The 13,639-nt window shown below is 44.4% G+C and overlaps 1 protein-coding gene across 2 annotated transcripts in view; it reads left to right on the top strand.

Moving 5' to 3' along the window:
- The window catches only part of SLC37A3 (solute carrier family 37 member 3), a 40,729-nt gene that overhangs the window by 15,563 nt on the left and 11,527 nt on the right, over positions 1–13,639 (top strand). For both annotated transcript variants that reach the window (XM_006133393.4, XM_006133392.4), the window contains exons 5-10: positions 650–742; positions 3,634–3,717; positions 5,954–6,099; positions 7,100–7,196; positions 9,635–9,719; positions 10,818–10,999. In XM_006133393.4, the coding sequence (XP_006133455.1) occupies positions 650–742; positions 3,634–3,717; positions 5,954–6,099; positions 7,100–7,196; positions 9,635–9,719; positions 10,818–10,999 (687 nt within the window). The remainder of the gene's footprint in view (positions 1–649; positions 743–3,633; positions 3,718–5,953; positions 6,100–7,099; positions 7,197–9,634; positions 9,720–10,817; positions 11,000–13,639) is intronic.

Genomic DNA, 13,639 nt, shown 5'->3' with positions numbered 1-13,639 from the left:
CCCCATAGTCTTCTTTTGTAACCCATTTAATGTAAATTGCAAGATCTTGATATCACAGGCATTCTATATAAAGCAGCATGTAGGTCAGGAGCACTGTTACCTTAAATATTAATTGCAGTGTTTCTCACTCCTGCTGTGCTAGAAATTGGTTGAGGTATCTAGCAGGATAAAAGTGCTTTTCATAGAATTTAAAGTCACAGTTGGTCCTTACTCAATCAGTGAGCTAAAACAGGGGTGGGGAACCTCTGGCCCGAGGATTAGAGGGGTCCTCTGGCTTGCCTGGATCTAGCCCCCAAGATTCAGATCCCTCCCAGCATTGGGGTGCCCACGCTGGCGCTCTAGCCCTGCCACTGCTCCATCTTGGGGCTGGACCATACAAAATCTACTAGGCTGAGTCTCCCTAGGCTCTGGTGTGGGGGGAGAATGTGGAGAGTGTCTTTCTCCTTCTAAGTTGGGGGCCACATCTCTTGTGTGTGGCCCCCCACTAATCTTTCTGTGGTTCAGTGCTCCTTGACCTCAAAAAGGTTCCCTATCACTAGGCTAAAATATTTCGGAGGTGCGATGTTACTGGGCCCAGGGGTTTCTTGTGTATGGTAGGATGAGATCTGCCTCTCTAGAAGACTCACAATGCAATTGTTTCCCTTTGTAGCTCTGGAACAGCAGCCATTTATTTCCCAATGCAGAAGATGCCACTCTTTTCCTGGGGACATTGGACACTATCTTTCTCTTTTCCTATGCTGTGGTGAGTAAAATTTAATCAGAGCTGCCAAAGTTGGGGTAGGTAGGATGGTGAGCATGAAGGGGATGGGATCTGCTCTCTGGGCCTAGCTAAAAATTGGGATTTGGGAAGTGAACAGAGTCTCTTGGGCTTCCATCACTCCACACCAGGTAAGTTGCATCTTTTAAGGGGTCTTCAAACAGGTTTAAGATTTGCATGCCCCAAATAGCGGTGCTAAAAGGCAGCATATAATCTGCTTTAAATGTACCTTCCCTGTCCCGCCAACAACCTCTTTCAGGTCACCTAGAATCCAGTATTGTCTCCAGGGCTATGCTCTAACAGTTTGTCACATCCACTTAGGGATGTTAAATTGTGTTTTACCAACTAATCGATTAGTCAATAAGGGGGCAACTGCAGAGTGGCAGTGGAGTTGCTCCCAGGAGCGAACCCCACTGTAGCTCCACTTTTTAGATGCATTTAAAAAGCAGAAGCGTGGTATCTGGGACCCGGCGCGAACCAGGAATCAGCTGATTCCTGGCTTGTGCCTGGTCCCCCACTATGCTTCTGCCCCCCTGCAGATATGGTGCTGTGGGGAAGCAGCTTTTAAGATGGCTCTTCCCCCTGCCCCCCCAGCAGCACCATCTCCTGCTCCTCCCTTCTCCTCTGCCTCTGATAGGATGCTTATGCTTATCGGATAGTTGACTAGGTGCTGACATCCCTACACCCACCACAGAAGTTTGACAGCAAGGAGCCAGATAGTAGAGGAATTTGGGGAGAAGGGTCATAGGATCAAAAAAATGCCTTGTGCACTTTCTGTGGTTCAGTGACCCCTGACCCAAAAAAGGTTCCCTATCCCTGGGCTAAAATATTTGAGGTGAGATGTTACTGGGCCCAGGTATATGTTGCCCAAACTTAGGGAAGCTTTTTCAAGTGGTTTTGCACCTTGCAGGGTAACACTCTGCAAAAGGCACACACTGGCCATCTCCCTATACTTGGGCTCCTTACCGAAGTCTCCTGTAGCAGTAGGTGTGACATCAGCATATGGTACATGGTGGAGTGTCTCCTAGTGCGTGGCAGTTTGTACCACAGGAGGCTTGCTGTTTGGGACACTCGTATCACTCTGAAGTGGATGGGTTTTTCTTAACCTGACAGCATCCTTTTATGTCCTCTTTCTAAACTTATGCAAATTTCTTAATCCATAGTGCTACTGATAACACAAGTAATTAAAGGTTAATTAAGTTTTCATTGTTCTGTTTGCTTTGGATTTATCCATGGTTAAACACCAAAAATAGACTATAAATTTCACTTTTTTTCCTAGTCTAATACATCAGTTCCCAACCACCAGTCCATAGCCTGGCACTCTGGGAGTTGGGGCTGGGATACACTGCCCAGCGCCTGCCCCTCCCGCCTGGCTATTGGGAGAGAGATGTCCTGCCCTGCCTCGCAGCCAACCAGCACTGGTCGCGGCGGGGTCTCCTCCCAGCCGTAGAAGAGTGGTTTGCTGCATGGCAGCAGGGCTGTGTGGTGCTCGGCATGGCAACCTTTGAGTAGCTGCAACACAGGCAGCAGTGCTTAGCTGGTGGCTGGGAGGGATCTCAGGGCTAGCTGAGGGGGGCGGAGAAGGCACTGGGGGCTCTGGGCATCGGGTTAGTGGGTGGGGGGTCACTAAGGTGGGGGGCTGGCACTGGGAGGCACAGACATCCAGGGTGGGGAGCTGGCACTGGGGTTGGGACTAACAGTGGGTGGGCTACGGGGGCAGGGCTGGCACTGGGGCCCTCTAGGGACATGTCTAATATTGGGCACAGGGGGCTGGTACGGGGAGGGGGGGGTGCTTTGGAAACAGGATGCTGGCACTGGAGGATCTGGTGGTGGGAAGCTCTAAGGGGGGGGCTGGCACTGAGGTACTTGGGTTGGGGGCTGGCACTGGTGGGCTCTGAGGCCGGGAGTCTGGCACTGGGGGGGTTGGGTGAAGGAGACTTTTAGGTCAGTGGCTGGCGCTGGGGGGTTGTGGAGGGGTGGGGGGCTCTAGGAGTTAGGACTGGCCCGGGGGGGGGGGGGCGCTCTGGAGGCTGGGGCTTTTAGTGGACCAATAACATTCTATTGCATATTCATTGTTTGCATAATGAATATGCAAATAAAACGTTGCTGGTCTGCCAAAAGTTTGAGAGTGGGTTTGCTGGTCCCCGGTGTAAAAAGGGTTGGGAACCACTGGTCTAATCAGTGCCACTTTCTGGATCTAGTGCAGTGTTTCTCAACCAGAGATTCATGTTTTCTAAGGGACCCATTAACTCATCTAGATATTTGCCTAGTTTTACAACAGATGACACAAAGAGCACTAGTGAAGTCTGTACCAATACAATTTTATACTAAAATTTCAATGACACGTTCACACTGCTCTGCACTGAAACTTAAGCACAAGTTAGATTCTAACTGGTTTATTTTTATAATTGTACAGTAAAAATGAGCCACAAGCAATTTTTCATTAATAGTGTGCTGTGACACTTCTATATTTTTAGATCTGATTTTGTAAGCAAGTAGTTTTTAAGCGATGTGACACTTGGGATTACACAAGACAAATCAGACTCCTGAAAAAAGATACAGGGGTGAAGTTGTGCATTACCACAATGCTGCCATGTTTGGATTGCAAGTGTTGCAGGAGAGCCTCTGTCAAAACAAAGTTATTGTCATTGAAATTTCAGGTGCACAAGTTCATGGAGACACTTCTGTTTGTATTAGATTTTGTAAAAACAAATACTACTACCAAACTTCTACACACTTGATTTTGGAGTCAGTTTTGACTGCTACAAGTGTTTTTGTCCATTTGTCCCAGCATTCCTTTAACTCTTCTTACAAATTGTTTTGAAAACAAATGTAAACTATGTGGCTATGCTTAACATACTCATCTGTGTTCTTAGGGTCTCTTTGTCAGTGGCATAGTTGGGGATCGTCTGAATTTACGATGGGTCTTGTCTTTTGGCATGTGCTCGTCTGCTTTAGTGGTAAGTTGAAAAATTTGTCTTTGGTGAGCAGTGATTACTGTGATTTAGAAACGTTCCTCCCCTCTGGAACACTTGGCTCTTGTTTTTGTTTAGAGTGGCAGAATTTATCTGACCTTCGTCTGTGGGTGCAATGGTTGGCATAGTGATAATATTTGCCTTAACCCCAGTTCTTCCTAAGTGGTGTTATCTGGAGAGTATCATGCTAAGATGTTCAGAATGCCTTTATTTAGATCGTTTTTGTTTTTGGAGCTTCCTGACAAATAGTTGTTTCTGGTATTTGGCATAGAGCCAGATTGATCATTACATAAAATAGCCAGAGTTTGAGGTCTACACAAAAGTACCCCTAACCCCTGTAAAGCCTTTGTGACAGTATGCATTTGTGAAAGGAAAGCGGAGTCTTTCTTCAAATGTGAGTGTGACCTAAGACTTGAAGAGAGTATGAGGGGCTCAAATCTGGGCCTACACATTCTCTTCTTCAGTCTCTTTTCTGTGTGTCAGCACTGTTTTCCAAACCCATATGACATTTTACAATTACTTTCCTTCCAAACAAATCATTTTTCATCTTAAAAGAGAACACTAATATACTAGTGTTAAGTTACTTGATTTTTGCATCTGGTGGTGGGTGAAAAAAATCTCAAGGAAATGTCTATAAGGAAAGACTTCAGTTTCAAGCTTCCATGGATAAACATTGACTGCATTTTATCTGGTTTGGTTCTTATTCATTAACATTGCATGGATATGCATATGCCCATTACCTTCATTCATCCCAATGACTGGGAGACTTATTGGTGAATTATTGCATTTTGCAAATATGGGTAAAACGCATACTGTATACTTGATTTATGCATCACAAAGCATGCTTTGTTTATCCTGGATAATGTAGATTAGCGCTAACATTTCTGTCACGGTCCCACATGACCTTCTTATAAGCAAATTAGGGAAATATGGACTTGATTAAATTATCGTAAGATGGATGCACAACTGGTTGAAAAAAATCATATTCACAGAATAGTTATCAATGGTTCATTGTCAGACTGGTTCACTGTCCAGAGGGAGCAACAGAAGAGGTGTAGAAAACATGACTTATGCCCAGTTGTTTCAACCTTTCTTCATGTTTAGGGTATGTCTACACTACAAGCTCTACAACAGCAGCTATACTGTTGTAATGTAGACACTTGTTACAGTTTTTTCCATCGCTGTACTTAATCTGCTCCCGCGAGGTTGGCAGAAGAATTTTTCCATTGACCTAATGTGGTGTTTCTTAAACTTCTTAAGATGGAGGAACACCAAACAATATTTTTTTATGAGAAACACCAAGGACTTTTTGTTGAGCCCCTTCCCCTCCCCTCCCTTCCCCCCCCCCAAAAAAAGAGGCCCGGGGAAAAGTTAATGAGCAAAAAAAAAAGGGGGGGGGGGTGAATCGCCTGTCCCATTAAGGGTGGCCAATTTTGAACTCTGTTGTTCTCTGCGGCACACCAGTGTGCCATGGAACACAGTTTAAGAAACACTGACCTTGTGATTTCAACACTGTATGTCATCTTAACTGTGTGTCTCAGATCTGAATTTTTCACATCCATGAGCAGCATTGTTAGATGGACCTAAGATTTAGGTCCAGACCTCACCTTAATCTAGAGAAGAGAAGACTATGAGGTCTGGGAGGGGCTGTTAAATCTTCAGATATGTTAAAAAATAATTATAAAGAGGACAGAGATTGGTATTTTTTCCCTTCATATTCACTGATGGCAGGACAAGAAGTAATCAGCTTACTGTATAGGATTTAGGTTAGATATTAGGAAAAGCTTTCTGACTATAAGGATGTATCTACACTGTATGTGTAGCTCGAACTAAGCTATGCAATTTGAGCTATACACATTATGTAGCTTATTTCGAATCAATTTCAAAATAGCTAATTTCATAATTTTGAAATAACCCACTATTCCGAAACATCCTTTACTTCTTGTGGAATGAGGTTTACAGGGATGTCAGAGTAGCGAGCCCATTTATATTTTGAAATAACGGGCTTGCTGTTAAGGTGTGGGATAGTTATTTTGGATAAGTTGCCTGAGCACAGTGTTAGGAACACTGAGTTGTTGGAGATGCTGTCATTTGAATAAAATGTAAAACATACGCATTCAGCCACTTCCTTCTCCCTCCTCCCCTTTTCAATGTTCCATTGACATGCCTGTTCAGCCTGAAAGATTTGTAGCAGCCTCAGTTTTCCTCTCTTTTCCCACAGGAGTTTGTCTTTGGCACTCTCACAGAATGGCTACATTTCTACAACAAATGGTTCTACTCCTGCCTATGGGTTGTGAATGGCTTGTTGCAGTCCACTGGCTGGCCCTGTGTTGTTGCCATCATGGGCAACTGGTTTGGAAAAGCCGGGTACTTTATATTTCTCCTTGGTTTGGTACCTTATCTGTGATGCAGAATGGTGGTCTCAGCTGAAATTGCCACATCAAAACAATTCTCTGGCAAATCCTGTTATGCTTGCCAACTGATAACTGTGTACTTACCTATTGTAACCTGAGCATTGACAAGCAGCAAATGACATAAATAATTAACTCCTCTTGTCATATATGAAATACAGTAATTTATTCACTATATAACAGATTTAACACTAATAAAATAGTTTTCGTTTTGGTGTATCAGAGGGGGTAGCTGTGTTAGTCGGCAACTTTAAAAACAAGTAGTGGTCCTGTAGCACTTTAGAGACTACCAAACATATATAAATAGTATCATGAGCTTCAGTGGGTAAAACCCACTTCCTCATTCTGCTCATCTGATTGTATATATGTATTTGTTAGTCTCTAAGGTGCTACAGGAACACTTGTTTTTCATTTTGAGTCAGAGTATGTTTTTGGCTCTTTGTTGATTTAGCTATTGACGTATATAAAACTTGGTTTGAACACACAATTGTAGTAACTGTGAGCATACCTGACAACCGCAGAGCTAGGTTATTGGAAAATCTGTCCCCATAAAGTGTTGTCGTTAGATTTTAAAGGTTTCAGACATCTCTGAAGGTTGTTTCAGATCACCTAAAGCAAGGCAACAGCAGGTCACGTTCATAAGGGTGTGACCTGCTGTAGAATCAGAATTTCTCAGAATTACATGGATAAATGCACCTGGTGTCCTGTGGACTGGATCTGGGCTGGTGTTGACACCACTGACTTATACCTTAGTTTGACTTAAGTGTAACAGAATGAGACATGATAGATAGACTTGACAACCATGAGCTGATTATTTTACAGCATATTTTATTTTAAACGAAGCTGCTTCTGCGTGGGGAGGGAGTGGAGAATTTAGTAGTATTGCAGGTCAATTAAAGCCAGTTCTGTCTCTTCTCCTACCCCTTTTCCCCTTCCATTTTGCTCTATTCTCTCAGGAGGGGTTTTGTGTTTGGACTCTGGAGTGCCTGTGCGTCCGTGGGGAACATTTTGGGAGCATTCCTCGCCTCCTGTGTTCTTCAGTATGGTTATGAGGTGAGTATTTGCTATTGAACTTGGAGTTATGCATAAGGGCTGGCTTATCCTAGGGACTCTTTCCCTGTCTCTAGTCCACTGAGACCAGAAGAGCAGATAAATTATCTGTGTTTTTCTTTTCCTGGTCTATGGGGGAAAGGCTGCTCCCTCTATCTCTGTAGTGATATGTGGAAGACAGAGCATAGTGAACCTCTCCTTTCCTTCTTAACCCTAGAAAGTATGGGATATTGCATGAGCTTGGAAGGGCTGTGTTCCTTTAAAACTTACCCATTTTGGAGAGATTGAATGCTGCACATCAGTTGGCTGATGCACCACTGCTTAACAGCAACATCCGGCCTGGACGTCTATTAGCTTATGGATATGGGCATGCCACTGCTTTGGGGAGCATTTAACAAAGATTAGCAATTACTATGGATTCTTATGGAAAAATACCCAAATTATGATCTGATTATGTCAGCAAAACTGTTTTCATTATAACTACCTACTTTCAGCTATTTTCAACTTCTCAAAACAGCCATCTTTTGGGCTGAAATTGTCCGTTCTGGGCTTCCTCCTGAAGGGAAATACTTTCTGGAAGGTCAAGTAAAATACCTTCAGCTGTGTCTGTGTTATGGATGAGTGAAAAATTCCCTTCCTACTAACATTAAGAATAGTGATAGAAGTGTAGCCATGTTAGATAGAAATGTGCACCTTACTAGCATTAAGATATCTTTTAAAAAGAAGCTAGGTCAAAATAGGCTAAAATTTGAAATGTCGTTCTCACAGTGGAGTTTGTGCTTTCCTTCTCTTTGGGGGGATGGGATATGAAAATAATCAGTGAGAAGATCAATCTGACTGTGTTCAGTGAGCATCTGGTAAGATTTTTAGCAGAGTCTAAGAAAGAGAGCCTCCTTTATGACATCCCTGTGAGCTATGCCTGCCTGGCTCGAGCAGGTGCAATTTGGTACTTCAGAACAGTAGTATTGCAATTAAAAACAAAAGTCCTTCCCTGACTGCAAACCATCACTTGGGTAAAAATAGTTCCTTTGGGTAGATGTATGTATTGATTTTTGAATTATACAGGTTGAAAGAGTTTCTATCCCTGGCTTGAAGTGCTCTCGACAGTACCAAAATATACAAGTATTATAAGTTATGACTTGATCTACCATACGTCTATGCCCAGCAATGGCCAAGCAACAAAGAGAAGACGTTAAACCCATCTTATCACCAAAAGCCAGAGGACTTTGTGTCATGACTTAAAGGTCATAAATGAGCTGAGCTGGACCAAGTTTGGGGAGAAAAGCTCCAAAGTCAAGGGCCTTTCACAAAGACCCCCCTGTAGGCAGTCTTCTCTCTCTCCTCCTACCAGCGGGGCTTCTCCAGCTTGGCCAGTGCACTGACTGCTATTCCAGTCTTCATCTTTTGGACAATACAACCTGAATTTTAGGACAGACTCTCCTTGCTCTCCTGCCCTAACCCCATTCCTGTCCCTTGTAGATATGGATGTAAAATTTGCATTGACAATTCAATTAGCCAATAAGAGCGCCTCCACCTTTGAAGTGTAGCAACAGCCCCAGGGCTATTGCTACACTTCAAAGGCAAAAGTGCTGCAGGACCAGTGGGGGACTCCCAGCTGGCCCCAGGCTGTACGCGGCGCTTCCACTTTGAAGCACCCCCTTCTCTTCCCTCCCTCTCCCACTTGCTGCCTCTTTCTGATAGAGGCATCAAGGCAGGGGAGTGACTAGTCATTCACATCCCTATTTGCAGAGCAATATTATATAGTTAATGACCTGAGAATGAGGCAATATTCAGGGATTAAATGCACACATCTCCAATATTTACTCTGATGGAAAACCTAAAAGCAGCAGATTGTGAACGGAAAAATGTTCATGAGCTCTTCTTAGGTGCCTGAAGGTCTTTATTGCACAAACTTGAAAAGTATTGTACAGGTACCATAGCTTAATATTTTAATTTATTCCTGTCTGCCCACAGAGAGCTAATCTCCAGGAACTTTCATTAGGGTTCAACCTTCTGAATGGTAGATGCCTGTATGTATTCTGCCTTCTAACCACAAAGAGCAGGGAAGTGCCAGCTGTGGCCATTTCTGTAAGACACAATGTTCTTTTTCTGCCTGCTTAAAAGGAAAGTGAATATAATCTGGTGTGAAGTGGTTAATCTCCTTCCTCGCCACCATGTACTCCATTCCAGTGCTCCCCCTCCAGCGAGGTGAAACGGATAGAGGCTATTCCAGAGGTAGGGGCATGTTTCTAGGCTTATGGAGGTAGTTGTGTTGGTATGGCTTATTTTCACACAATGTTGAGGTACAGAGAAATTGCGTGTCTCATTGCATCGCCTGTGTGACTGAAAAGCGGTTGGAAAAATAGGGACAAATGTTTAATTTAGAATGAGATGTCCCAGAGCAATGTGAAAACATTGCTTTTATTCTCTCTCCTCTCCAGTATGCCTTCCTGGTGACAGCATCAGTGCAGTTTGCTGGAGGGGTCATTGTCTTCTTTGGACTTCTGATTTCCCCAAAGGAAGTGGGTAAGTAAGAGGTCCATGTCACTTGAACGCTAATAGGCAAGCAGGTTTCAGCTTCTCCATGTGGTGAACATTGCCACACCACATCAAAACCATAGCTTCTGCTGCTATAAGTTCACCTCACTGATATAGTTTTAAACTTGCCTCATAGCCTAATAATGGCCGTGTGAGTGAACATTTTCCTGGCTTGCAACACACTAGATGCAGACAACATTATTCACTTGGACAGAGTGTTGAAGAGGGATCCAGCTAGTGTGCAAACCATATTCCTTAGAATGCACTCAGTTGCCAAGTGTCCCTTCTGTGGAAACAAGATGTTTTTTCCAAGAGTTACTAGATGAATCTGAAAGTGGCTACCATGGAAGTAAATTATGTTGAGCAGTAGGTTCAGAATCTGCTCCATCCCATGAAGGGAAAGAATGCCTTGGGTTTACAAAACTGGGAGCTGATTCAGGAGTAGCGTATGGGCTCTGAAGGGAGCAAAGTCTGTATCTGAGAAGAGGGCAAGGCAGAATCTCTAGTGTGAGTAGAAAAGAGATCTTTAGGGCATTGTCAGGGACATGATGGTGTCTCCCAAGTGTTTTGGGGAGGTTACAGAGGAGGTTACTGTTGAAGTGCTGGAATGTGTATAAGGATATCCTCCAGGTCAGACAGCTTAGAATAGCTTCTAGCAAATGCATCATACAGAGTCTTCTTGTTAGTTCATCTATCCAAACTACTATTGGTACAGTGAGAACATCCATGTTCAAATACTGGCCAAGGTGATGTGGGCAAGACCCACGCACAGGGAGCCTAGCTATCAAATAGGGGGAAATGCACTAATTTGTTGTGTCTTCCAACTAATGGCCAGACACTCAGAACAGACAAAGCCGACGCCAGGATCAGACAGAATACTTTCAAGAGCGCTAGAAGACAAGGGGTAGAAACGGGCGACTCTGCAGAACACCATCTAGAAGAGTTTCTAAGCCACAGGAGGATGGAGGTATGGGAGAGCAAGTGGGGTGCCAGAAGGGAGAAGTACTTAAAAGAAGTGAGCGTGGGTTGTGAGGGGAGAGGAGGGTGATGACCTTTGTTACTATTGTATGCTCTCATGTGTTGTAGGCCTCCCTGAGCTTGGAGAAGACCAGACTGGCAGTGCTGAAGAAGATGCAAACAAACCCTTAATCAGCAGCAATGAGGAGGATGAGGATGATCAAAATTACACTATTCAGGCAGCTGATACTAGCAACCAGCCCAAGGCCATTGGCTTTTTCCAAGCTTGTTGTCTACCAGGAGTTCTACTGGTAAGGTCTTGACACTGTTGTTTGTGACAATGATTTATATTACCACACACCCAAACTGTGTTAAGAACATTGTTAAGGTTGCAAAATCAAGCACTTAACAGTTAGGAAATGCCAGGATTAAGATTATCTATGCAGCTAGAATTGACTGCAATCGCAGATGGCCGGGTGGGCAGAAATGGAAGTGAGGAGGACACAGGATTAATTAGAATTTTGGGCTTGAAGAAAAAATGGGACTGCCTCACCATCAGGCAACCAACGAGAGGTCCTGTAGTGGGAGCCAAAATTACCTTTCTCCATAACACACATGAATGAACACACATGGTGGGAGGAGTACAAAAATCAAAACCAATCAAAAACCATGCTAATCTATCTTGGTCATGATTTTTGAGGGCTCTGAGTCATACATGTCGAAGTTCTGGAGTTGTCAATATTGTCCGTGAGTGTATTCATTATGGTAGTCTTTACTTACATGATTGTACTTTTTTCCTCATGAGACACTTGAGTCATTCAGTGCACAGGATGGATGGTGCTCAGTTTATGAGCAGCTATTTGATATTTTGTTTTATTCTTGTTGTTCAGAGTTTGGCCCCAGGCCTTATTTACTTCACACTAATCAAACTCTGCTGTGAATACAAAATTATTAATTTCCTCAAGGGCTTCCCTGTGGCGCTCATCACTACGGTACCTGAGCACTTCACAAATAGTAATTTTATGTTCAGAACAACTGTATGCGATGAGTGGTGGTATTATCCTCATCTTACCATCACGGAACTGCAGCACAGAGATTGAGGTCAAAAGTGCTCACGAATTCTGGATACCCAATTTCAGATTCCAAAGGGGGGTTGTTTTTTATTTCAGAATGCTTAGCGTTTAAATTCAAACCACAGGCTCCAGGTGTAGTGGAGAGTGCTCTTCGTGTCTGCCAATCTGACCCTTCATCTTGCATCCTTAGTGTTCTTTTAAGACAGTAATTTCCTAGGCTTTTAATAAAAGCAAATTCAAAAAACAAATCTATCAGGTGGCAGCATATTGACATGCACATAGCTAAGGAGCAGGAGTGGAACTGTTAGATGCACTGCCCAGATCTTAGCCACTTGAGCTGAGTAACTGGTAACAAGAGTAGGTTTTGTCTTCCTCTGTGTGGACCAACAGCCTGACACACACTTTGCTGGGGGATTTCACAAATATTTACATTTCAGCAGAGGAATGGTGTGGTCTGTCCTGGGTTCCTTTCCAGGTTCTGGAAGGGAGTGTTCTAGTGGTCACGTACCCTTCTGCTCCTTCCACCTCAATCTGTCCTAGTTGTTTCTCTTATCTAGTCCTTGCTCCTTGTCCCAGTCCCTATTTGCTTTCCCATCCACTCATACCCAGCCAGAGCTGGACTCCTTGTCTGGGGTCTCATTTCTCTTTTCCCCCGCTGCCACCAACCCAGTCTCCTTGCCCAGCTAGACCCACTCTCTCGTCTATAGCTTGGTATCCTTGTCCAGTCTCTCTCCCTCCCTGCCCCCTCCCCCTGGCTTCCAGCAATTCCACCATTCCTTGCCCTTCTTGCTGTGCTAGTCTCTAGCTCAGTTTCTGCCCTGGACCCTGTCTGCTTGTCAAATCCATCTTGCTGTTTCTCCCCTACCTTACACCACAGTTCCCTATCTTTGTCCAGCCAGGCCCAGTCTGCATCCCTCCTCTTAGTGCCTCATCCAGTCTCTGGGTTTGTCTACACTTAAAACTACAATAGCACAACTTCAGTGCTTCCATGTAGACATTACCTACACTAACAGGAGATAATCCATCTCGCCAAGAGGCCATAGCTAGGTCTACTGAAAAATTCTTCTCTACCTAGTGCTGTCTGTGCCAGGGATGAAATCACTGTGGAGATATCTGTCGGGAGGAGGGGCGGTGGATTTTTCACATCCTGAGCAATGTAGCTGTACAGATATAAAATTCTAGTGTCGATTTGGCCTTAATATACCACCCCCAACCCCACCCAAATGTCTCCCAGTCTCTTTCCTCAAGCAGTCCCAGCTTATCTTCCACCCCATGCCCTCTAGCTACCTGGCTCCATGTCCAGCCAGTACTCCTGTCCCACAGGTCCTCATCAGTTTTTCTCTCTTCCCCCTCCTTGTCCCATTCTGCTGCTTTCCTTTTACAGGTCCAGTTCTTGTCCCCTGTGCACTTGAGTTGGGCAGCTTGCTCCTCCATGCTGCGTTGGTGCCGGCAGTGTGATTATTGAGAGCACAAAAGAGACCGGCTTCCTGCCCTGTCCTGGTGCCCAGCCCTAACCCAAACCAGCTAAAACTGTCAGGAAAGCCTGGCTTTTTGTCTCTGATTCTGGGATGCAGTGTGCACAATCCACTCACACATAGGAGTTGTGAGGAGATGCAGCATGTTCCCATGGCACATGAGTAGTCTGATTAAAGCTTGGACCTGCTGGGGGCGCTGGAGCATGCTTATTAGCTGCTATCATTGAAAGGCATGTACAAATACGGACTTCCCCCCAGAGGCTTATAACTTGGCAGATATTCACAGGAATAGCAAGAGGCCCATCGCTGACACAAATGTCACCCCCTGTGAAACATCAACTTCCTTTTCTAGTAACCCCCCTCCCCCATTGGAGCTTGGCATAGGAATTGTTGCCAGAAATTG

Source organism: Pelodiscus sinensis, chromosome 1 (genome assembly GCF_052426305.1).
Source record: "Pelodiscus sinensis isolate ZL-2025 chromosome 1, ASM5242630v1, whole genome shotgun sequence".
Lineage (NCBI taxonomy): Eukaryota > Metazoa > Chordata > Testudines > Trionychidae > Pelodiscus > Pelodiscus sinensis.
Note: the sequence above shows the minus strand (reverse complement) of the source record. Positions and strands in the feature narration are given on the sequence as shown.